The 27,113-nt window shown below is 38.1% G+C and overlaps 1 protein-coding gene across 1 annotated transcript in view; it reads right to left on the reverse strand.

Annotated features, from left to right (window-relative positions):
* Positions 1 to 24,152, reverse strand: part of LOC139728088 (E3 ubiquitin-protein ligase HERC2-like) — a 99,405-nt gene extending 75,253 nt beyond the window's left edge. The window contains exons 1-3 of the mRNA XM_071639054.1: positions 23,993 to 24,152; positions 14,490 to 14,778; positions 11,844 to 11,961 (exon numbers count right to left, since the gene is read on the reverse strand). Of these exons, the coding sequence (XP_071495155.1) occupies positions 11,844 to 11,961; positions 14,490 to 14,609 (238 nt within the window). The 5' untranslated portion in view covers positions 14,610 to 14,778; positions 23,993 to 24,152. The remainder of the gene's footprint in view (positions 1 to 11,843; positions 11,962 to 14,489; positions 14,779 to 23,992) is intronic.
* Between the last annotated feature and the right edge of the window lie 2,961 nt (positions 24,153 to 27,113).

The following is a 27,113-nucleotide window of genomic DNA, read 5'->3' on the forward strand; positions in this document are numbered from 1 at the left end:
CAACACAATTGATTTTTCCACAGGGGCTGGATTTCGTGTATTTCTGCAGCTTGGCAACAGTTTTGTGATTTCACAGTAAAAATTTTGCAAACAACTTGAATATTTGGATAATGTAGCAAGAGTATGAATGCTACAGAACACCATTTGATTCTTGATGAAGAAAATCAATGTTTATTTCCAAAAAGAAAAACAAAATAAGACAAAAGTCATGCATTATGTGTTGTTACATTTATGTACAGTAGACAGTTCTAAGAAAGTTTAAATGACCTACAAAAAATAAAAATAAAAAATAATTTGTTACATTAAAAACAAATTACATAAATTGGCATACAGTTGTATTTCCATAAGCTCTTTGATATCATCATCTTGATTATCATAATATGTTAACAAATTTGACACATGGTAAATCTTACTTGATATGCTGCAAGAGACAATATTTTGATGCAAGGTAACCCTCTCTGACTGTGGTGCGAACAATTTGACACCCAAAATGGTAGTGTAGCAATATGGAAGCAACACAGCCTAGGGGGAAAAGGAGTGCACTTTGCAAGTAAACAAAGTCTGAATATCCAGAGCAAGTGATATTCTCCTATACATGTATGAACTGTACAATCTCTTTGCAAAGGTCATCGGCAGATTATTATCATCATTTTGGCAAAACCACAGCTTGATGGCCGAGCATGATCTGGCCGCAAGTGCTACGACCCAACCGAATGTTTGTCGGCCAAAGACAAATTCCAGCCACAAATGGGGAGGATTGAGAGTGGCAGGTGCAGCAGTGAATGGAGGAGCGCATCACTGGGCTGGGTAGCACCGGGGGCATAGAGACATGTATGATCCGCGAATCTGAATACAATGGTAAACTGATCTCCTACAGTCAGATGATACAAGTCAAGAGAATGCCAGATGCATGTTTTTCAATGGAGTGTGTTGCATTATGATAATAATCAGTGGCACTAGTATGTGCACCTCCGTCTACAGCTACAGCACTTGCGTTTAATGTGCTGCATGCAGGGTACATGATACAGTTACATTTCTGGGAAAGAAAAGAGTGGTATCGCCCTTATACAGGTATCACAAGATATGTCACCATCATAGATGTACAAGAGAAAAGATAAAAGGATGGAATAGAAATTAGAAAATTCTACCATTCAAATTCAAATTGATATATATGCCAATTTCTCTTTTGCTTTTGATCAATTATTTATGATATCAATACTGCTACTCTTCATTCAAAAATGACAATCATATTACATCCCTTCCTAAATCTAAAGAAAATTATGCCCAGGAAAAGTTGTGCATTTTGTCAAATCTAGCCCAACTATCTAACAAGTGGCAAACTGTTGTTTGCGAAAAAGAAAATTACGAAAATATCGCTTGAACAGGTCTTGGAGTTCAAACATGGTATTAACAAGTTGTATTCTCTCGAGTACATACTATATGGGTAAGATGCCTTTAATGCTGACATGCATACCTGTAACGTGAGCTGTCACTTCAAGCGACAATTAACCTACTGCATCAACAACCTTCCCCTCTCCCTCCCGTTTTAAGAAAAGGTTGACTGTGGTGTACCTATGGAGACGTTTCGGTGCAAGTGTAAATTCCACATAATGGCCAACCCTCTTGGCTTGTTCCTTCGGAGCCTCGTAAGTTTGTTGACCCATTATTTCAGCATGTGTGTACCCTGGTACCAGAGTGCATGTGATGTACAGTGCCTCAATGCACAACATTATTGTGCATGCTGGTAGGTCTGGGAGTGAAGAAGCCTCTACGAGAGGATGAACAAACCCGCACCGAGTGGACATATTAAACTGGGCAGCAATGCTGCAATCGTGATCTCCTTTTTTTTTTCTCTCTATCTCTCTCCACCCTAGCAAGGACATAAGAGGCGCATTAGTCATGATCACCCATCCCAGATCTAATACATGATGACCCCACACTGGGCATAGAGGGGTTTGCTTGCAGAGAAGCAATTATCGTTCTGCGATGAGTCAGTCTTCGAATTCATTTCATAATGCGCACATCTCTACTTCATCCATCAATCAACACACATTCGATGCACTTGTGAATGTGCTGTGTATTAAAAATGCTGGGTGGGGGAGGAGGGGATGGATGTGACATGCTTGTGCTGGATTTTAACCCTAAGTTGCCTCTCACAGTATGCCCCATCTACAGTTATAATACATAGTACATGCATTTGCCAGGAGCAAGTGGTTAATGAAATGCAACAATTTTGAATAACTGTATGCACACAAGAATGATGCTGAAATCTAGAATTTAGTACATCATGCTATGGGTATCAAATTACTGGAATTATTATTATTCATGATACAGCTGGACAGCAGTTCCAGTAGATACTGCAGTGCAATGAGTGGTGAAATACAAACTACACGTGTATATCATTACAAATGGTTGATATTCATCTTTGGAACATGTCACAATTAGTCCTGGTACGTTTTTCAATGCAAAGCAGGTCTGCCATGACTTATTCAAGTAGGCCCCATACGGTATCTGTATACTAATGTAAAATGTGGACCTTTTGATGTCACACTGTGCATTCACTCCCGATAAATTTAGCAATCTAAATTCTGCACATCACGATATGCGTCGCTCCGCACTAGAAGGCAAAATGCAAAATGAACGTGCAGAGGCCCAATCTCGGTCGTGACGGGATCTCGATATTGCTTCAGCTAGATCGTGTCCTTGGCCTGCAACTTTGCTCCGTAGACAGAACTCGTTCACTGACAGCACGGAGTAAATTATTGTCCACGTTGAAGGATGCCTGCACCTCACTAAAAATACAGCACTGCTGGCTATAATTGTCTGTTGCCTGTATGCATGTAACTCCATCTATAAACATGAGATCATAAAGGTGCATGCAAGTAATGAACTTGCTCTCTGTAGAATGACAGGCACTCCATAAATCTAATGAAAACACATGACTGAAGAAATTTATGATCTTAAATCAAGCCCACACTATTCCTGTATAAATTGTATGCAGGATTTAAAGGCATTTGTTCAAGAAACTATAGCTTGTCTCATTCAAACATGCTTCAAAAAAAAAAAAAAAAGGAATGCTCTAGCAATTTTTGTTTTAAAATGCTGATCTTGTACATAACATGTAAAGTGAAGTATCCTACTCAAAACTTCAATTCAGATACATTAGGTACAAACTGCATTAGTCTACACTCATAAATCATAGAGGCCTACAATGTACACTGCTATGATTTCAGAATACGTCTATCATTTCCAAAGGTGGACACAAGAAGGTAACATTATTCTTTTTGATAAAATGTACAATTTTTGACAGCATGGCCAGCACATGCTCAGCACATGCGAAGTACATGTACTGTACATGTACAGTGTAACTTGTGATTTACATTACATGCTAACTCAATCAACAATCAACAGTGTCATCAAAAGTACAATTGTAGTAAGTATCTACTCTAAAAAGGTAGGAAAACACTGATTATAGAGGCCTACAATGTACACTGCTATGATTTCAGAATACGTCTATCATTTCCACACTATTCCACATTCCACACTATTCCACACTATTTGTGCTTGTGGACACAGCACAAACAATGCATAAACTGTGAATTGTAACGGTCTGATGTACTATGTAAACACTACACATGTGCATATTCATACAAGTATGTGCACATTCGATCAAATAAATAACAATGCATCTTCCACGATTTCCAGTCTATTCAAGCATGGGCAGATTGCAGGATGGCACACATGTTGAGGTCATTGCAAAATACATTGGATCAAACGAGAGTCAAATTACATTTAAAGTAAAACATGCATTTTGTACATGATGCAGTTTACATTATACACCTGCAGAAGCTGCTGATGTTTTTTTAATAAAAAATTGACAATATGGATGTACATTAAAGAAATTAGTGAATTATCCCTATGATAACACCTTTTCAGTTGGGCAACAACACAAATGTGATAGACCAGCCAAAAAGGTAAGCCAACAGCAATCTGAGAACATATCCAATCGTGGTTGCTACATGTGTGAAATGTTCTATAGATACTTGATTATCAATTATATGATTTTAAAAATTGGGCCACAGCAGTATCCACTAATACATGTAGTCAGCACAAGAGTGAATCACATGCAGCTTGTTGGGGAAAAATTATTGCTATAGAGCATGATTGATGATCATGTAACATACACACATGGTAGACTTACATTGTACCCACTACACTACTGAACGGGGAGAGCTCTTCAGGAATAGAAGTTGTACAAGATGTGTGTATACATGTATGATTGAAATCATTTTATTCTTTCGCTCTCAAAATACCACAAAAACAACTCGTTATAATGGCAAATTGTGTCAGCCAGGCAAGTTTTTTGGTTGCCCCTTTTAATGTACTATCTGCAAATTCCAAATGGTGGAAAGATAGATTTTTAGCCCTTATGAGATCTATGTTTTGCCTTTAAATACTAAATTTTTGGGGTAAGAACAGAGGATGGTATGCACTAATCGAACAGACACAAAAGGGAACATCCCCTTCTTGACAATCTGACCCCATGTCAGTCGAATCCCGCACTCTTGAGGAAACCGTTACGTAAAACCCAGGTGAGGAGGCTCCAGGGACTGACTGCCTCTGAATCATCAAGGTGAGGGCATTGGTTGTGCAGCTTTCAAGTTTATACGATGCTAGGAATGTACTGTGGGGCTATAAAGACTGCTTCTACTGCCTTGCACTGAACACTACTGTGAAGCAAGAAATGTTACCAGCATGAAATCTTTGCAAATTTGACACTGTTAGCCTTTTTCGTGGCACTGGATTTTCGTAAATTGACACTGACATTCAAAAGCATATAGTGTAGACAAGAACTTTTGTATGCATTTCAATTTCACAAATCTTGGCACTTGCAAAATTTGTGAAACTAAAATGCACGCAAACATTTTGGGGTTTCTTCAGTGTATCTTTCTTGTTTTGTTTTGTTTCGATGCATTCACAGGGCAATGGTAGTACAATGTATTATGCAGGCAGACATACAGTTGTACTTACGTCATAAGATGTGAAGATAGTCACCATAAATGCAGTATTTGATACCAAGAAATGGGTACCATGTACATGTACACTTTAGGTACACATCAATAATGCAAGTTATTTGATAATTCTCATTTGTGATGATGATTTGCATGGAAAAATAGCTACATGTTACCCCAAAATGTCACTTTTATATGCTGTAAAACCAGAAATAGTTGTGTGCATTTCAATGTCACAAATTTCATGAGCCAAGATTTTAAAAAAATCAAAATACACACAAAAGTCCTTGTTGACACTACATATGCATTGAATTCCAGCAGCGATTCACGAAAATCTCATGCAGCAAAGGGCCATTGGTTCCAATTCACATACAAAAAAAAAAATTTAAGTCGTGAAAATGTCTTGCTTTAATTAAAACAGTATAATTTAGGATTCTGAGCTTTGTCCACATAACGGAATGATGAGTCTTAAATGGTACCAGCAAGGCTTTGTTTTTGCTTCAAGACAGATGTACAACACTCATTACATTCATCACAACTATTTTCTGTTAAAGATTCCTACCAGCTCCAAAAAAGGACAGCATTTGCGCAACCTTTATACCGGGTTGAAGCTCTGTAGCAATACATTGATTGCATGATGCAGTGGATGAACATACGTGTACAGCGATACGAATCACTGGTCCCTGCACACATCAAGTCAAGACAACTTGTACCACATGTGCACACATACCAATATATGTATGTAGCTACGTAGTCATACCTGTAAGTACATTGTACACATGTGCATCTTATGCTTTTTCATTATTATCCATACAGTGGACCTGATAATTTAGAAGCAATAATTCATTGAACATTCACATATCATTAAAACACACAAATGAATAAAAGTTGCACCTGGAATTTATATATTTGACCAACAGGTGGATGCCACTTATCATTTCTTGGTTTTCTCTCCACAGAAATTATAGCCATGATAGATGTTTCATTGTAATGTGTTTCTGATTTAAGCAAAAACAGATACTTATGTGCAAAATCCTTCCTTGGAGTAGCAGTCCCTTTGACCTATTGTGCACATACATGTATGTAAATAAAATTTTTATACATGTAAATTAATTTTTTTTCCTGTTTTTTGCTACATGTATTTGAAGGCCTCATTAAAGCTTCAATGAGAGACTAGCACTAGGAGATGAAAACGAGCAGAATACTCGTATTGTTGGTATTGAGGGCCAAACTGGTGGCATTTCCTGCCAATCCTGTGAAGGTTGCACAAAATCAAGACATGTACTATGAGTCAAGCTGTTGAATGCTCTTGGCATTCACACTGATAATCTCACACATGCACACTCACAAAAGCACACACACAAACCAACATCCAAAGAAATTGTCACCACAGCAATCTGTTCTAACAGTGTCAAACTTGGTCATGTTTATGCACACGTACACTGTACATGTTGTGCAATATCATGTACAGTTGATTATCTTGACCCTGACTTTTGTAATCACTTTTTTTTCTCAAGAAAATTAGCATAAGAAATTAACTATGTTATCAGCATACGGCTGTCGTGTCTGCAAGATTTAGGCAATGAACAGCTTTCTTCACATTCATCCAAGGGCTAAAATCATATCAAACTAATTACGCAGTCATGTTTATATTCATTTCATATTCTACATTGATCGTATAAAGTACACTTAGACCTTGATAGTATTATGAATAAAAAATATGAACAGCAATATTCTATCTACTGTATGATATACTCCTCCCTAGGAACATGGTATATGCACTGTTGTGCTATGTTTAAGCCAACACAGTAGGGGATTTTTTCCTTCTTTTTTTTTTGGGGGGGGGGGGGGGGAGGAGTCTCGTTACCAGAAAAAAAAAAAAAAAAAAAGAAGGAAAAAATATATGATGCCACTCATACACAAATACATACATTTATTGAATGTGTGTAATACACACACACACATACTGTATTTAGTGCAGCAAAGGTAGTTTTAACTGACAGCAGGCTAATCCCTAACAGAGGCCTGAAAGGTAACATATTTGGCCAGGGCAGTAATTCAATCACATACAAGTAGCAAAGCCAACTCCCCCAAACCCCCTCCCAAATACCTTACTCCTCCCCCCCCCCCCATAAAAAATTATAATAAATAACATCACGCAAAGCAATACTAGTACTAGGCATTATTTAAAAAAAAAACCAAAAGGATCACTGCTTAGCCTAATTTTTTAGTTTACGATGTCAACACTTTCCATGTTAAGATATGGCTGGCTTTCTTGTTGGAATCTCAGTACTCAATAACTGGGCAATGACAAACAATTTCTGATAATCACTGCCATGAATTATTTTCACTATTAAAGGGAAAATAGATTGTGATTTACGGGTCTGTCTTCCTTCCTTTGCAACACATTTTAAATGATAAAATGTCTTCACTCTCTTGTGGCAGAGTACGGCTTAACATCGCAAGCTACAAAGGTTTGCATGGCATGCCCTTGGTATTCACAGTTCAAGCGTAACTGCTGTAATGCACAAGAACCGCAAAAAATAAGTCTACAAATACCTGAAATGTCAGCCACATCCATAAATTTTGAAGTGATTAGTCATTTCCAATTTGGACTTGAAAGTAATCCCCCTAAAGCCATCATGAAGACATTTCAAATCCAGTGCTGTTTCTTGCATTTCTTTATTATAAATACATGTCTTTTGTACAAGGTTGAGTGTGACATATGACTAATTGTAAAGGAAGTACGCTATCATCTGCACAAATATTTACTATTTTCTATCCAGGCTCACAACTGCACACACTGTGATACAAATTCAGCATAACTGCTGTCTCTTTTCATTACATACGTGCCAAGTATGCTTGAAAAACAAAAGCAAACACCAATCAAGCATGTTGAAATGATTTGAAATCTTTACTAGAAATATCACTTAAGGTGATTAATACCCCCGCCCCGTGACGACAGTCTTACCCAAGGAATGATCTTTCCTTGATCTTCTGCCATTTAAATGCCGTTACCATGGCAACGCAGCTTCCGACACGTCCGAAAAATATGTCTTGCACATCTTCCCACCAAGACTATTGTGTGTGCCACATTTCATAAGCTTTTGTCAAAAACTGAGGAAGTAGTTCAATCCACAAGATCTTTCCTTGATCTTCCGCCATTAATATGCCGTTACCATGGCAACGCAGCTTCCGACACGTCCAAAAAATATGTCTTGCACATCTTCCCACCAAGACCAATGTGTGTGCCACATTTCATGAGCTTCAGTCGAATACAGAGGAAGTAGTTCAATCCGCAAGATCTTTCCTTGATCTTCTGCCATTTATATGCTGTTACCATGGCAACGCAGCTTCCGACACGTCCGAAAAATATGTCTTCCACATCTTCCCACCAAGATCAAGGTGTGTGCCACATTTCATAGGCTGTGGTCAAAAAACTGAGGAAGTAGTTAAATCCGCAAGATCTTTCCTTGATCTTCTGCCATTAATATGCCGTTACCATGGCAACGTACTTTCGGGTACTGTCAAAAAATGCGTCTTGCACATCTACAACCAAAGGCACACATCTGTACCAAGTTTCATGGAAATTGGGCAAAAACTGAGGAAGTACTTTGCAACACAAAATTTTCCATCATTTTGGCTCATAATATGTGAGCTGTTACCATGGCAACATACTTTTTGTCACTGTCAAGAAATGTGTCATGCTGACCTATATCCTAAGACAAACATTCAATATGAATTCCATGAGAATTGGAAGAACACTGATGAAGCAGTTTTGCCATGAAGCATTTTGCCCTATATTTTACCAATAACATGCCGTTACCATGGCAACGCACTTTTTGCCACTGCGGAAATATGTGTCTTGCATATTAACATATTCAGATGAACATCTGTACCTAATTTCATAAAAATTGATCAAAAACTGTGGGAGGAGTTCGCGACGCAAGATTTGTACCCATTTTTGCCCATAATATGCCGTTACCATGGCAACGTAATTTTGGGTAAGTACTGTCAAAAAATACGTCTTGCACATCTACAACCCAAGGCACACATCTGTGCCAAGTTTTATGGGAATCGGTTGAAAACTGAGGAAGTAGTTCGCGACGCAAGATTTGCAACGGACCGACCACCCGACCGCCCGACCGCCCGCCTGACCGCCCGACCGACCGCCCGACCGTCCGCTGATTCCTATATACCCCCTTCAAACTTCGTTTGGCGGGGGTATAAAAATGTCAACATAAATCAATCAAGGTGAGCTTTCAAACTCAAATCATGAGCAGCAGGGCAGCCTGGCTTAAAATCCTTCTGTGTACCAAATACTGTATACGCTATAATTTTCGCGTACATAAATTTTCGCGAATTGCCGCTGTCACACATTTTCGCGAGTGGTTAAATTCGCGATTGGGGGACCAGAGAAAATATGAAGTGGCAAAGAAAGTGTGAATTTTCAACTTACTAGCAAATAAGAATGATACTAGTTATACACTGCATGAAAAAAACTTACCAAACTCTGCGAACTAGTAAGTTAGAATTCAACATTTTTGAAGTGGTTAAGCCCATCGCGCTAGATTTCTGACGAGTGGTCCCCTTGCGATAATGGATTGGATCTCTACAGTATTCGTAAGTAGACGTGGACGTGCGTAAACAAGCTTAGCCAGTATGGTCTGTTCGGTAAGCCGTGACATGGTATACTAGTACTGAAATGTTCGTATCAAGGCAAGGGATTCATTTTGGAAGGTAATATTTTCGCGTGTTGTTAATTTCGCGAATAGCTCCCGACTCGCGAAATTCGCGAAAATAAAACCCACGCGAAATATATAGCGTATACAGTACTGGCATACAAATAGTGAATGGTCATGAGTGCAATGGTACAAGATTTCGCACAAGGTGAAACATAGCTTGGTGCTCTATTCAATGATCAATGAGACAAAGCCAAGCTGAATAGTGCTCCTATTTTTTTTTATTGAGTACCAACCGTACACTTTTTATCTTATACACCTCAAACCTTAACTTATGTGGTCCACACAAATTCTTGAATTTAGGACAGAAATGGCAATCATTTTGTAGTGAAAGGTAAATGGGTGGCACAGCACAGTCAGTCATAAATGAAAGCAATCAGTTGAAGTTGTTGACTATAACATGAGTGACTGAATGCAGGCTTGAAACTGATTTTGTGTGCACGGCAGAGGCATTTTTATTGTGACGTCAGAGGCCTGCAGTGGTGCAAAATCAATGATTTGATTATGTGTTTAACTCGGGAGTCAATGTACAACATTGGTGACATCAGCTGGACAAAATTGCACGGCTCAACAGGAACAGCGTGCAATGGTACTTTTTACTGCATGTCCAGTGAGGAGCAATCAAACAATCTAATAGCTAGATTCTTTTCAAGTATTGTCTTATACTCTGTATAATAACACACACCTCCCTCGCTCATTCCCACATGCTCAATACCATACTCCAGAGAATGCCGATTATGACCTTGAATCAAATGTGTTCTTTACCCCAATTACATTTGACAGTCACACAATGCTTTGAAGATTGCAATCTGTGATATGGATGTACATGTAGCTACACATTAGTGAGCATGCCACAATTCTCCAATTGTACAAATTTGCGGTACCCTGTATAATGAAACACACGCAATACGCATCACACTTCCACAATGAATGTGCTTAATAATAAACTTTGATTTAGTCTGCACTATACACATTGGAGCATTGTGCTCCACAGATCAATAACACGGTTGATAAAAGTGGGCACACAAACATACTTTCCATTTGAATGTTTGCCATAAAATATGTGTCAGCATCTGTCTCAATAGCTACAAAGCCTCAACTCACAAAATCAGAAAATCTTTTTAAAGAAATACTGAAGTCAACAATGCTAAACTCTGCTTTGTTTTCCCCCTAAATATCACACCAAACTTTTAGTCTTATTAAAGGTACTGTTTACCATCGGGAGCAGTGATTTAAAAAACATTCGAGATATCAGATATGATGCATATCAAATGTGTGTACTGTAGGTCAGTTGTATCACAAGACATCCTACCATGTAAAAATTTTGCAATAAAGCCAAAAATATAAGGAGATATCACTACCTTACTCAATAAACCATAAACTGTACACGGTTTAGTCTAAAACATTATTATTATAACTATTGTTCACATCTTGTATATTTAACATTAACTACACTGATTCAAATTTTTACATCTGTTGTTTCTATCCCTAACCCACATTTCAGAACTATTTTGAAGCGCTAAAGCTGTTTTTTTTTTAATCTGCAAATGGTAGATTATGCCTTTAATGCACAAGTCTCTTGAGCAAAATTTAAACCAAACATTTATAAATCCCACCATCTGCATCAGAAATTCCTCAGTTACATGACCTGCAATGCAATAGAACATATCTTTCTTTTAGTTAATTATCAAAAATACCTCATTCCACCTGATACAGAGTATATTGGTCATACAGCTTGTATTTGTGTCAATTATCAACATATCCCATTTCAACCAAAAACAAAAACAAAACAAAAAATCCCTCCATTCTCTAAAAATAAATTCCTGTTACCAAAGTGTAATGAGGCTGCTGGAAACAGGAACTCCCCACTTAAAAATAAAACTGCGCAGATGAGAGCGATCAGCAAGGGCCAGGAAGAGGGAGCAAAAACATCTTAGTTTTAAGTCGGCCAATTGGACAGAGGTCTACGCTCATTGTATACATATATGTTATGCCCCTGTTTTGTGAGTGTGTGTGTGTGTTTATAGCGAGGACACACGTCTCGCCGACTCTCGCTCACGCGACATGGCTATATTTACATCCGTCTCACCTTTCTTGGCGGGGAATCCAGCGGAATTGATGACACTGTCGGCGAGCCCCACTGTCACCTCTCCTTCCCTCACCAACTCGTTCCACAGATGACTCAAGGTTTCATTCACAAACGCTCCCTGTCATGGGGTAAAAACAAACACACGCAAATGCATGAAAACAATGATAATTGATGAAACAAAATGAATATTGGCAGGGGTGATGGCGGTGAGGGGGGTGTTCAAATCACGTCATAATTATGTGGAAGTGACTGACAATCAAGTAAACAGAAAAAAAAAATGATGCTCACTATTTTGGGATTGCTACTCATTGCTGTAAACCCACTCAAGAGGCACACAATAAACCAGGTCTCAAATTTAGTGGTGGCCTTGTAGCCTGGGGCCACCAAAAATTTGGCCACCATAAGTCTGGCCACCCAAATTTTGAAAACTGCTATCTTTTGGTGGCCCAATCATGCAACTAAGTTTTGAAGTGGATTGTTAAGTTTGTTTTTAATACACCCAACTTCACTTCTTTTTTGCTCTGCCAAAATTTCAGATTTCAAGATTTTAGTGGCCCAAACGGGCCACCAGAGGAATAAAGTTAGTATCGAGCCCTGCATAAAGTGACTTTATAAACTTAAGAATGTCTGAAACACTTGACTTTACATCTAGAAAGGTATCAGTCTGCTGTAAACTTGTCAAGATCTTTACTCCAACCCTTGCCATTTGACTGCTTGTGTTACCAAGAAAGTATTCAAAAAAAAGATGCATCTTTCCTATCCTATGAATTTTTTTTCCCTCTAAAGTTCACCGATTTTACAATTTACATTTACAAAAATGTAAATCTGTCTGGAATGCCACGCAAATGCTCTGAGAACTACAGCTGCCACATAATATCCAAACACAAGTGATGCAATCATAAAACAACATGGGAAACTATTGCAAATGCCATAAATACAAAAATTAAAATAAAAAAAATCATTGACAGAATCATTTTATCAAAAATAGCCTGAACACATGCTATAAGATTCTGTGAAATAACCCATTAAATGATAAAGCCACAAGTGTAAAACATACAATGTACAAACAACTCGCAACAATCAGGTGGTCACATGGACAAACTTTTCCTCTATGCTTTTACCCTACAACCCCCAAATTCTAATTCTTTGTCTTGTCATCAACAGAATCGAGATAAACCTCTTTGCCAAATATTAAAAATAGTGTCTCATCTTCATTCCAGGAGTTCAGGAACAGACACAATGACAGAAATGTGCAGCTTGACGGATGACTGACAGAATTGTATGTCTATAAATTGTATTATATACGATAAGGCAAGCATGTCACATACATTCCTGCAGAAGCGCCGGTGAAAGTCTATGTGATCCATGGAATTGCTCACTCGAAATGCGTGTAGAGAGCATGAAATTTCCTTGCTGTGACGGCGCATCCTGTATTAATAATGTCCTCCTCTTGGCAGTGACAGTCCACACATCAAATTCTTCTCATCTCAACTTCTAGATACCATCACGTCCGACATATTGCAGACCTCATCTGGTCACGAATATTTCTTCTGCCAGTCGGCGTTATCACCAAGACGAATGTGCCCGCGGACTGGCCGCACTCATGTCTCCCTGGCTTGGTTATCTTCAACTCGCAGGTGATGAAGGTGGAGATCAGAAATCGTTGACGTGAACCCACCTGTGAATATCTCTCCAGCTGAAAATGTCTGCCGTGCTTGGCATGTAGAGCGTGGTACCTAATTTCCTCCTGTTTGATTTTCCTACTTCATGTTTCCCCCACACATGACCGCACACTCGAAAAAGTCACAGGCGCCCACAACCGTATTCCAAGGCTCTTATATGTATATCATTCACATTTCACATGAGGAAAGTATAGCAGTTCATGACAGTTAGAAAAAAAAAAGAAGCAAATGAAGAAAATCTGACTCCTCATTAAAACAACCTGAGATTCCCTTCCCTTCGGAATGATTCCTGCTAAATTTAGGTATAACCTACCTCCGTGGTTTCAAGGTGAGAAAGGTATGTCAAAAGAAAAAGGGCAAGCTGCAAAGCATTATGCAAGATGCACAATACAACTCATGATGTAAGTGATCGAAACACTCACCCGATTAAAAAACATTTCAACATACCCTGAGATAAGGTTTCATGACAAGCTACTAAATCATCAATAGCTGGTGGTGGGATGCCATAAAGAGAGAGGCTTGACATTATTTTTAGCTGCTTGCTTGGAGAAAAATATGTGATACATGTACTTCATTGCCTTGTTGCATACTTCTGGCATTACAGTCACCAAACACATCATCAAGCATTGTCAGTGCATAAACAAGTGGGTCAGCTAAATGGTTACCGGTACACACATAGATTGAGTAATTTAATTGTGCGAAACAAGAACATAGAATGTGTATCTTTTAGAAATCTATAAAGCATTGATTGCTACTTACAAACAATTGGAATGCACAAATATTCCCTGAAATATGCCATTTTTGTGTGTTTGTGTGTGTGTCTGTAGTACACATAAGCCCACTGGGAACCACAAATATTTTAGCTCTTCTTTGTGGGGGAAAAAATTAAACTAAACAAAACTATAACATTTCTTTGACAATACATGCTTCACAAATGCACACAATTGACAAAACATTTACCCACCTGGATGTCGATCTTGAGCCACTTGGAATCGAGCCGGGGCTGGGTGCGAAGCCGAATGCCGTGGCGGCTCATCTTGAGTTCGCTGCTCCGGCCCGATTTCTCCTTCTGCTTCTCCTTCATTACAGCTGCTTTCCCACTAACGTCCCGTCCAGTCAATCAATCATTGTCAGTCTGCGGGCCGAGCACACCTCCCGACGACGATGAAGCGAAACAGTGAGGGGTTCGGGACGGTGGGGATGAAGTGATGATGAAACGTGAAGGCGTTCTCCCAATATTGATCTCGATGAGGCTGCAAAAACAATCATATAGCAGGAGCGTTTCATGAAAAGGTGAACCCGCACTGCATACAAACCTTTAGAAATCACTGTTGTTGTTGTTTTTTTTTTTTTGTCCACAATCTTCAAGTTGTGCAGTATGCTGCATGCACATACACAAAATCGGACACCACTGTACAAGCTACAAACTACACACTCAACAGCTGCATCATCTACAGCTTTGAATGATGCTCTCTTCTGCAAATCTGTTCAAATCTCTTGACAGTTAAGGTGTCAAACACAGCCTGGCAGAACAGCTCTTAGCAAATTCTAAGATCATATGGCCTCCCAGGTCAGAAATCATATCTTACAAACAGACCAATTTGACTCTGATGCCATTATCTTCTGCAGCCAGACAAACATACGTACAGTGTAAAGCCATATATAGTTGTACATCATATGCCACTTTAAACCTGTAATTTTGATAAAAGAATAAGTTCATTGATCTTGACTTTGAACTTGAGGAATAACCTTTAACCTCTTGGCACAAGAAAATGAGGAAAAGTTTTGGTGACCTTAAAATTTGGTCTTTCACACACAATCTCATACAAAAAATTATTGATTTACATGTACATTTTTCATATTTCTGGTGATTCTACCTTTTAAATTAATTTGACATAATAAACAATTTCTAGCTTCAGTTCATGGCAGGAAAACAGCATCATAGCCCAAGTTCAATGACCTTTGACCTTCGGGCGATGTTGTTTGAAATCTACTCAGCATATCGAACAAAATCCACAAGAAATGGAGACTGATAAGATCTGGGTTGAACAGATGAATGGACAATCCCAAATCATATGACATAATGATTCCAGTACTCTGTGGGGTAGTGGTGTAATGATTGAATTATCGTACAAGTAATGTGTACCAGGTACTCCAGATATCACTCAGTTGTTCGAAGGTACACAGGTTTGTACAGTACATTGTACAGTGCACGTAGACATGTTTAATGCAATTCTTATCCACAGCCATCAACTGAATGAAATATTCCCTTTAAATGAATTGCTATTTTAGCCTCCTAACACTTCAGTTTGTGTTTGTGCAAAACCATCTTGCCATATTGTTGTAGGTGGTGTAGTTTCACTAAATGTGCATTTTGTACATGGAATTGGGTAGCCATTAATGTCTAATTTACTGAATATCAAAAATGTTTTAGGCGATTTCCATTCACACATCTACATGTACCCTTGTCAAGAATAACACACTGTGAAGAGTCTGTATATCATTTCACCTCCACAGGAACACAGACAGAGGACCACTGTGTACACTGCCGTGAATATCGGGCCTGTACAGCCAAGGCCCCCCCCCCAAAAAAAAAAAAAAAAAAAAAAAAAAAAAAAACTGGTGAAAACTTTCTTTATTATGAATGCAGTGCATGCTCTGTTAACACTGCTCTCATGGTCAGTTTAGCATTTCTGCCTCATCGCCGCCTAATAATCTGCCAGCACTCCCCAATGCATGGGGCATCTTTGGGCGAGCACGCTGCGTATACCATCCGTGACTGCCAAGGAGAACAGCACTTAGAAATGACGTTCAGGTCTTCCAGTGAGACGCATAGAACTGAGCTTTGGAGACATTCCAACTGTAATTATACAGCATACCCTCAACATTATGCTGCACAGCCCAATCACAGCGATACTGCATTAATGAGCGCTCCCACGCGGTTCCTCTTCCCTCTGACTCACTGTATTCCACATCACTATAAATGTGCAAAAGATAACATCTTTTATACAACAAATAATGAAAGCATCCAGGTCTTTCCTCTCCTGGTAGTATTATTAAAGGGAAACTTACACTACACCAACTATAACTGGATTCAGTGAAAGCAGAAATATTTAATATTAGAATACATTGGGACAGTTTGACATACACTGTATAGGCTAGGGTACAGTCAGTCAGAAAATTCAATCAAAGTTTAATATGATTTTTGTAAAATTAAACTTGCATGAAGTTTTGCTGAAATCCACATGCTGTCACTGCTGGATAAGGCTGATACAGTACTTCAATTTGCAATGTACAGTAGAGTGGAACGATATACAATGTAAAGAAAATTTAAAGGGAAATCCACAAAATGTTGCTTATGAAGAATACACATCTCTCTGAAGGAGATTAGTCAAGTGCTCTTTCATTATGCTAGAATAATTAAAATTCCTGTTTAATTTCACAGCATTGCACTGTGCTAATGAACTCTTTAGGACAATACAATATTTGCAATGATACAAATGTACTTGAAGCATACAGCGGATACAGTGCACAGTATAGAATTGTTCCCTATGCACTTTAGAACACAACTGTATGAATCAGTAGTACTGTACACGAGTGAAACTTCAGCTACAGTACTTCTCAAGTAACTCTAGTTTAAAAAGACAAGATCACATACATGTACATGTATCAAACACAATCACTGTTTCTATTATGAGCAAATATACATTGCTAAGGCATGGGCAGAGACAAGTGACTGTGTCATACTTTTACTGAATAACCTGGCCCCTACCCTTGAAGACAGGTCAAGGAATGCATTCCACTTTTTAAAGAAGAAAAGTTCGCTGGTTCTGTGGAACTCTTGCTTGATTACTCCTACAGTGCCTTGAAGTTGTTTAACCCTAGTGACACTTTGATTTTATACACCTTTCAATTCTTTCACAAAGTTCAAACAATGCAAGACTCGACAAATCTACTGGAAAGAGATCCATCCTATGTATAGTTTATACAATATGCGGATACAATGAAAATATCTTCAACACACTTTAAATTCAGAATGTTGAGCTACAAATGAATACATTGTACACACTGATTTTGCACTGATTATTTTCTAAATACATCTGTACATGTATGGAAATAGACAGCACACTACAGTAAGGCCCGAATTCACGAAGGTGGTACAAATGAAACCATGGTTTAAACCATGGACAAAAACCATGGAGCGCCAAGTGTTGCACGGAATATTTTGTTACGAAGTTGGTCATTTCGCCGACAAAACGACCGTTTCGTTAACAAAATTATCATTTCGTGGACGAAATGTTCATTTCGTTACAAAATGTTCATTTAGTTCACAAAATGTTCATTTAGTTGCAAAATGTTGTCATTTCGTTACAAAAGAATCATTTCATCGACGAAATGACTGATTTTGTAACGAAATATTCCATGTGACACTTGGCGCTCCATGGTTTTTGTCCATGGTTTGAACCATGGTTTCATTTGTACCACCTTCCTGAATTCAGGCCTAAAACCCCCAGAAGATATGGTCGTGCACAATTGAATCACAACTTAAAAAGGCATTGCGATATGATGATAGTAGTACATACACGTACATGTGCAATTGTACGTACCGTACTGCACTTTGTAAAAAGTAGTGAGTATTTTGAAGAGGAACTAGGCTTTAAGTTGCAGATGCACCATCAATCATGCATTGATCATGTGGCCAACAGCTGGTGGCCTTTAAAAGGTGGCAGCCTTCATCAGCACAACCCTCTTGTGAATCTTTAGACAGGAAAAGGCTAAAAGTGACTCAAAATAGCACTTACAACTCAGCAAGTCATAATCAGCACTCTACAGCTACTGTGATGGTGTAAACAAGGAGTGACATGTCATGTAATGTAAGTGCTTAACATTATCTAGACATCTTTAAGAAAAATTCACTCCAAATTAGGATCTTCTGATTGATGACAAGGAGCTTCCTGTACACAAATATGTCACCCTCATGTAGTTTACAGCATCGTTTGTGTCCAGTAAAGAGTAAAGACTGGTCCTCAAATTGACAGCTACTCATCTAGCAGTAGCTGTCACCTGCAGAAGTTTCTGCCCAATGCAATTTATTTCAACATGCTGGGATTGTGCAACATTGAGATTGAGAGTGCATACAATGCATCATACTGACACAAGATACACAATTTAATCTATTGATTATGGGAGCCTGGAAGGTCTAGTAAAAATAGAAGGTTTATAATACTGTATACATGTAAACATAAAACATGTAGGGTACCTATGTTAATAACAGGGCTATTCAAGTTTACACGTAGGCCTACCTCATCAGACAGCACGGTCAACCTTTGCAATCTATACAAATCAGTACTCAGCACCTCTTAAAATTTGCATTCTTCATTCATTTGTTTTTCCACCATCCCTCTTTTCATTAATTTCAAAACCTTGTGATAGTGGCCAAATACAATGTACCAGGCATATAAATTTGTTTACCACTAAGTATTTGTTTGTCTGATTTATCCGGTTTTGATGGAGGGGGGAAGTTGGCAGGGATTATCTGTTAAAGGGATGGTACAGTATTGGTAGAGATGAGAATTGGGCTTTTAACTTTTTGCGAGATACCAAGAAAACACTTATGACATAGTACAGAGCATACCATTTTAAGAGGAATTCAAAGTTTATTTGATGAAAATCGGTTAGGAATGACTGAAACATCCAAAAACAAAGTAAAACAAAGCAATCGTAATAAAGTGTGGGTCCCACACTTTATTAGAATAGCTCTTTTTTGGATATCTCAGCCATTTCAAAACCAATTTTCATCAAATACACGTTGAATTCCTCATAGAATTACATGCTCTTTCACATTTCATAAGAGGTTTCTCACTATCTCACCAAAAAATGTTAGAAACCTGAAATTAGGTCTCAACCAAAACTGTATGATCCCTTTAAGGCCACTCACCTCATCTCTTGAGTGTTGCAACTGTGGAAATCCTATCCCCAAGGCCAGTTTTTGCAAGCATACAAATTGTATCATTTTTTTTTCTTTTACCATGTACACTGTACACTACTGTTCCATGCAAAAATCAGGAGATCATGGCCTCCTTTTATGTAATGGCTTGCTTACATATTCGTAAGCCAACAAAGGCAGTTTAATATCAGAATGTATTTTGAGATATACACTGTACAGTATGTATACCTGTATGTAGGCCTACAGGTTCTGTGTACTCTTCTGACCCTCGGACTGATATCAATTTCATGAGTACATGTATTGCACAGAAACTTAATACAGTATCCTAATGTTACAACAATATGACTTGGAATTGGTGTCACTTCAACCAAAGTGGATTTAAGCAATTACTCACAGATTATACACTTTTCTGGCTCACTGAGAACACTCAGATATGCACAGCAGGACCACAACATACAGTGTAGTCATGTGACATGTTACTGCAGGACTTGTACAACACCTGGTAATAATATAATGCAGAGTCATCAACAAAGATGTAATGTGACAACAGTACATTAACTGACGCATTTACACATGAAATGCATCACACAACATTCTATTTATATTTGCCCATATCAATTCTATATTTCCTCGACTTTTGAGGGAAAATTTTGAAGAAGAAAAACTACAACTGTACCCATGGAAGACTTTCTCACAAATTACATTGCAATGGCCATATTATCCATGCTCTCGACACCATACATTTGTACAATGTATCACTGACAGGTCCCACATCACTGTACACTGTAGTGCTACCAATTACTAGTAGTTCAGTATATTACTATAAAACAATGTTGCATGTGACAAGAATTTCACATACTGTACTGCTGTGCTAGAAATCTTTTGAATCAATGGAGCCTCAAATCCAGCAATTGAAATTGCTTCACATAATTGTAAATGCATACTTAAATTGTGAATGTACAACATACTTGTATGTACATTTGCATTGTACGATGTAGCAATGACACGTTTTCTTGAATAATTTTCTACACTATGTCCCAATTTCGAGGAGTGATGGTAAACAAAATGACGAAAATGAATGAAAGGGTCAGAACCCATCTTCACTACCGAGTCCCGCCAGGTGATAAATGGTCACATTAGACAAATACTCAGGGCTTCAACGACAATACCATATCCCCTTGAACAGCTATACTCCTAGAAAATGCCAGCCGGCAAAAGTAATAGTGAGCAATAACATAGTGGGCTAACTTTACTCCTCAGTACATTATGTACCAACAGTGAACAGTGTTGCAAATTGCATGTCATGTGTTTATTGCTCACTGCAACACAACATTGTACACGTCGTGTACGTCAGCAAAACCTTGAGGATGGTGTACTACCTGTAAATCAGACTACTTTGTAACGGAGCAAAATGTATAATTTTGTCTTCAGTATAATGTCAGTAGAAATCACTGCACTGATCAGATTATTCCAATCTCTTCATGATCTTGATACTGCTGTACTATGTTAACAAACAAACAAAAGTTCTCTTGAGGATGCCAAAGTCCGATCACTTTAGCAGCATCAGCACATTACCAATATCTTCTGTCATTTTTACAGTACATACAGTTGGTATACATTTTTGCATACAGCCCTCATGCGATGAGGAAACAGAATGAGTTTTCAGGTGGTGTACATACGAATGTGAATGTAGTTGCCTATTTGTAGCAACATCTGATGTACAAAAATTTGCAATTTTTAAAAAGGAAACCTGAACTTTCACTTGCAATGTGTACATGTCCCGCATTCAGATTAGTTTTCACTCTTGACATACAAGAAAGGAAAATTTAGACAAAAATGCAAGAGAAAAAGGGATCTATTAGACCTCATTCAAAAAACCCATGATGGAATGAGGTAAAGACATGAAGAAAAAACAACAAAATCAGGGAAATGCACAACCATGAGTACCATTTTCCAGCTCATAATCACAGGAGCTCAACATAATCTACAGCCTGTATCCCTTCTCAACATCTGTTACAACCCATAGAATCTTCCATGCTACATGTAGTATTCTGCCTTTAAATACCAAACATGCTTGGAAGGTACAGTAGCATAGTGCAAGCATCAAACGATCTTCCTGATGTCACTTATCTTTCGTTATCACGTTAATCAAATCTTGACTGTTTAATATCATTCTAAATTTTACAAGCGAAGCAGAATACGTTTCTGTGATTGTCTGTATGACTACAATGTATGCACAAATTCAGTGACAAGGGGCAAAACAAAATACACTGTCATACCGTATACACCTTACATACAAATACATACACAGTGCATGCACGATCATGCATTATGCATGTTATGTGCATTATAACAATAACTTGGCTGTTGAATTAAGTGCAAAGTAAGGACTAAGGACTAAACAAATCGGGCAAATTATTTTCAACCATTTCATATGAAACATAGACAAGATTATTCATAAACGCTATTGTTATCATCAAAATATGACCAATGACAAACGCAGTGGTCAAGATTGACAAGGGCCAAACCGGCACAGTTTTCGCCGATATGCGCCGCAGTAGCCCGGCTTGCGGCACAATGTATCATTCGTATGCAATATGCGCGTGCTCCGCGATCTTCAGCTGAACGTCTTCACATGGCTCACGAACGTTGCGTAAGCGCCAATTCCCATTGCGAAAGCACGTGAAAATAGCTGGCACACATGCACCTACGCAAACAGGGATCGCAATTCTGGCGGTGTTGCCAATTTCTTTCTTGTGTTTTTCTGATTTTTTCGATGGTAACGTCCACTTCCAGAAAAAAATGGCGGCCCACATCGGCTCGTGAAAGTTCTATTTTACGTGAGGACATATTTTCAAAATCCACAAACATCGCGAAAACAACAAAAAATCCAGTTTCTTAGACCCTAACGGTTAGTTTCTTAACTGTGAATATATGTAGAGTGTGATGTAAAGAAGTACCGAAAATAGAGAGTCTAAACATGCATACCACACATACTTGCATACTACCAATCTACAAAAATCAACCGATAAAATGGGCACAATCTCCGACAAAAGTGAAATTTTTTCACCTAAATGACAACATATCGAATCCAAAATTGTATTTTTGGTACTTCTTAACATCATAGTTAAGACACAAGGGTCTAAGAAACTGGATTTTTTGTTGTTTTCCCGATATTCATGGATTTTGAAAATATGTTCCCACGTAGAATAGAACTTTCGCAAGCCGATGTGGGCACCATTTTTTTCTGGAAGTGGATGTTACCATCGAAAAAGTCAGAAAAACACGAGAAAGACATCAAACACCGCCAGAAGCAGAATTGCGATCCCTGTCCCTAACGTCAATTACCGTATGGTCGCCATTGCGGTAAGGTCGCCAGACATTTACATCGCATGTAAACACGCGCCGCGATCGGAGATCAGCTTGGGCGACGGATTTTCATCACTCTCAAAATACATTCGTAATTCACCTTTTTCCTCCGTAAAAACTCAAATAATTGTAATCAAAATATATTTTACCATGTATACGTAAGAGGTGTTCAAACCATTTTTAATGCGAGGATGTTTTTGATTTAGAACGGATTTCAGGTTGCAGACTAAGGGATATTTTCAAACGCGGTGACGGACGATGCATCCTTCATTGAAGTGTGTGTATAAACACACACGCTAATAATATGTGGCAGGCTATGGGCGGCGAACTAATTCAGTGCCGATATTAGTTCGCCCACCCGGAAGTGCATAGGAATTACACACAAGTGGCGACCATACCGTAATTGACGTTAGACTATGAGTTTATGATAGCCTGCGCGCTGCGCCTGTATGGTAAAGAAGTTTATAATCGATACCCGAGGTAGAACTCTACGTTCTCTACTGATCTTAAAGTTAGGTCTTTAGACTAAGTACTAGAACTAGTAAATACGAAGAGATGTCTAGATTATCTTGATAAAATGGGGCCTAACATTATAGATATGCATATGCATATGGTCTAACCAATTAGGTCTAACGTTAGTGGTCTAGAAAACTAGTGAGTGTCTAGTAAAGTAGTATTTATTAGTAAATTTATTCTTGTGACTTACTCCAGTGCCTCCAGTAAATTAAATTACTTTGCTGCGTGAACGATCATGTCACTGGCACTGCTTCCTGTGCACTGGTGCCGTCTGGTCTGCTGGGCTAGCTAGAAACTCTAACCTGGTTAGCTGGTTAGCTGGTTTTGGTGTCTAACTAACGACCGTTAAACGTTAGACTGAGCAGGCAGGGAGGTCCACCTCCCTGGAGTGAGAGTGAGTTTCAAGAGGAGTGTTGTTGACAGCCGTAACGTTCACAGCAATACTGGAATCCAGTAGACCACTAACGTTAATAGTTCTGTCTCGTAAAGTTATAACATTATTGACAAGTTTAGTTACAGAATAGGGTCTAACGTTATAACCGTTAGACCTTCAATGATGTTGTTTCCATCAATCATCCACGACCAAACCAAAAAAAAAAAAAATGCGGAGCGAGAGCCGCGAACTTAGTACATACCTGCTAAAAAGATTACATTTATGTTGGCCTACAACGTTGTACCTTGCGAAACACGTCGTCGGGTCAGAGAATGGCAAGCTTATATATTGCACAATATTGTTTTTCCTGGTGATTCCCACCACATCTGCTGCACCCATCCAATGAATGTGCAAATACGTATGCTGCTACAGTAATACACCGACCCGTACGTTACCCACACGATAGAAATCTTGCTACTAGCAGCAAACTCATACTTACTCCCCGATAGGAGATCTCTATATCAGGTGTACACTACTCTCCTGTCCTAGTCCTGTGTATGTAGAGTGTATGGTACTACACTAAGCCACCCCTTTGTATTGCACTACACGCACGTTTCTTTCGACACCCGCCAGCTACCGACCAAAACCAGTGTAGCGACCACTGATCTCCCCCACCGAACTAAGCTCCCCTCTATAGGAGATCAGTGGTAGCGACAGACGCAAAAAAAAAGAAAAAAATGTGTGACGGAAGGGGAGGGTTGGGAAGCGTATAATGTTATCTATCGATAAAAAGATAAGTAAAAACGCCACATTTATTGATGAATATTAGATTTTAGAGAAGTAGAATGTGATTCAGCCGACTTGAATTCTTATTTGTTTAAATGTCATGTAAATTGGCAACATCTTTTGACCGAGTGGTATGTCGTCGATAGGTTCAGGCAATTACTGTAAAAGTGGATATTTTCGCGCGACTAATTTTTCGCGCTTGGCCAGACGAAAAGAGTTTCGCGTGTTTTTAATTTCGCGGAATCAAGACATCAACCACTGGAACATACGGCATGCAAAAATATTTGCGTGCTTCTATTTTCGCGCTTGTTTTTGGTACGAAATGCGTGAAACTTTCAAAACCGCGAAAATGTTTACTTTTACAGTACTGTATTCTAAAATGACCACTAAGAAAGAGATCTTTTTAGGAAAACAATTTCCTAAGATCGAGTTTTATAAATCTTATTGTTGTCTTTGTTTTTGTTTTTGTCTGTTGTTCTGAGTGTGGTGCTTACCCGCCTTTATAGGATGCAGAAAGAAACCTTTTTTTCCGCCACATTGCGCCATCATTAGAGAAAGAGATGTGTTAGGTATGTGAGTAAGGGGGTTGACAATGGTGATAATAATAATAATAATAATAATAATAATGATAATAATAATAATAATAATAATAATAATAATAATAATGATAATAATAATTATTATTATTATCATTATCATTATCATTATAATGATAATAATAATGATGATAATAATAATGATAATAATATATACATATATATATATATATATATATATATATATATTATATATAATTGTTTCAATAAATGGACGCTTAGACCATCGTGCTCACTCGATTTAGTTGTTTTTAGATTTTGAACAACACTGATTATGTGGGAAGAAGTAAAGACAGCATTTGGTGAGACCTCAGAGAAGATTGCGGTAGGGCCTACAGGAAAGTCAAAAGCAAACCATTTGATTTGATTTGATTTGATTTGATTTATTCTCCGTATGGCATCATTTAAATTTTTTTTTAATCAACATAATCAAACATAATATGTACAAATATGATACTCATTATAGCTAGTTTCTACAATTTCAACAATTTTGATTACACATACATAATATGTGACATAATTACAGTACATGTGTTACGAATTATCGTTAGTACCATACAGAACGGTCGCCAATAATAAGCTATAAGCTTGACCATTTGGCAACCGATCAGTGATACAATACGTTAATGCAATATAAGGGGGTCCAACATGATGCTTGTGGATAAGGGGGATAACAGAGAGACAGAAAGAGCAAGAAAGAGAGGGTGATAGAAACCTTCCGATACCAGGCTTGCCAGATCAAACTCACAATAAATACATACACGTGTACATGGATTACTGAAGAAGTTATCAATCATTCAAATTAACGAACGCAGCAAAGTAAAATTACACGATTCATCAAAGAAAAGTAGATACAACTTTTTGAATTCAAGAGGAAATCAAAAGGATGCAAAGACACTAGACTGGAAAGCTTGTGTGCCAAAGTGGACAAGGCTCACCAGGCAGCTATATCAAAGGATTTTTACTCAACAATAAAAACCATCACAAAGAGAGCACCATTAAAATGCAGACAATAACGGATAGGAATGGGGGAATTTCGTCAGAGTTCAAAAGAATGTAAAACTCGGAAAAGGAACTTGACATTTTTTTTTTCATTTATTTCATTTCCAACAACATTTTCATACACAAAATAACACAACATCAATGCAATGTAGTAACAAAGAAAAATACGTGAAGTTGACAATACTACGCATCACAAAAGCAAAGTAAACAATGAAAATTGAATTGAAACTAAAGTTGCAGGAAATGGAGGAGACATGCTAAAAAGCTAAGCTTGTATTTTGCAGTCTCCTCGTGGACAAAAAGACTAAATAACATCAAAAAGCAATTAGCTAGACATAATATATCGGTGTACAACACAACAGACCTATACATATAAACAAACAAACAAACAAACAGACGGACAAGCAAACACAAGCAACCTCTCTTGTAAAGAGAAAGATAAGAGAGAAAAAAACAAAACACAGTAAAGGAAAAAGAGGAAAAGAGGAAATTATTTTGAAAGAAGAAACAGAAAGAGACAAGAGGACAGGGAAAGGCGAGAAAGGAGAAGAGATGAAGGGTCTATACCAGCACACGCGAGGCACATGATGCGGTGGATCACCGAGGTATATGTACATAATGTAGGAAAGGAATAGATAAAAGAAAAGAGTGAATATAACGAATATAAAAGAGAGCTCAGAATTAAGGCTAATTGAAATATAACTCATTCAACTGTATAAGAATTTATGAACAACTTCTTCAGTTTAAATGTGAATGTGTTTAAACTTAGAACTTGCTTCATACTATTATCGAGAGTGTTCCAAAATTTGGGGCCAGTAAAAGAAAACATGGATTTAGCAAACATAGTCCTAGTTAATGGCAAATGAAATGAGTTGGATTGCCGGGTAGGATAAAAATGAACAGATCTATTTTTAGTGAACATGGACTCAAACACAAATGGGAGAGAATTATTGGTAAGTTTGTACATGAATTGTCCTAGGTGTAACAAATACAAGTCCT

Source organism: Diadema antillarum, unplaced genomic scaffold (genome assembly GCF_040938485.1).
Source record: "Diadema antillarum isolate AM-2024a unplaced genomic scaffold, OU_Dant_1.0 scf00000018, whole genome shotgun sequence".
Classification (NCBI taxonomy): Eukaryota; Metazoa; Echinodermata; class Echinoidea; order Diadematoida; family Diadematidae; genus Diadema; species Diadema antillarum.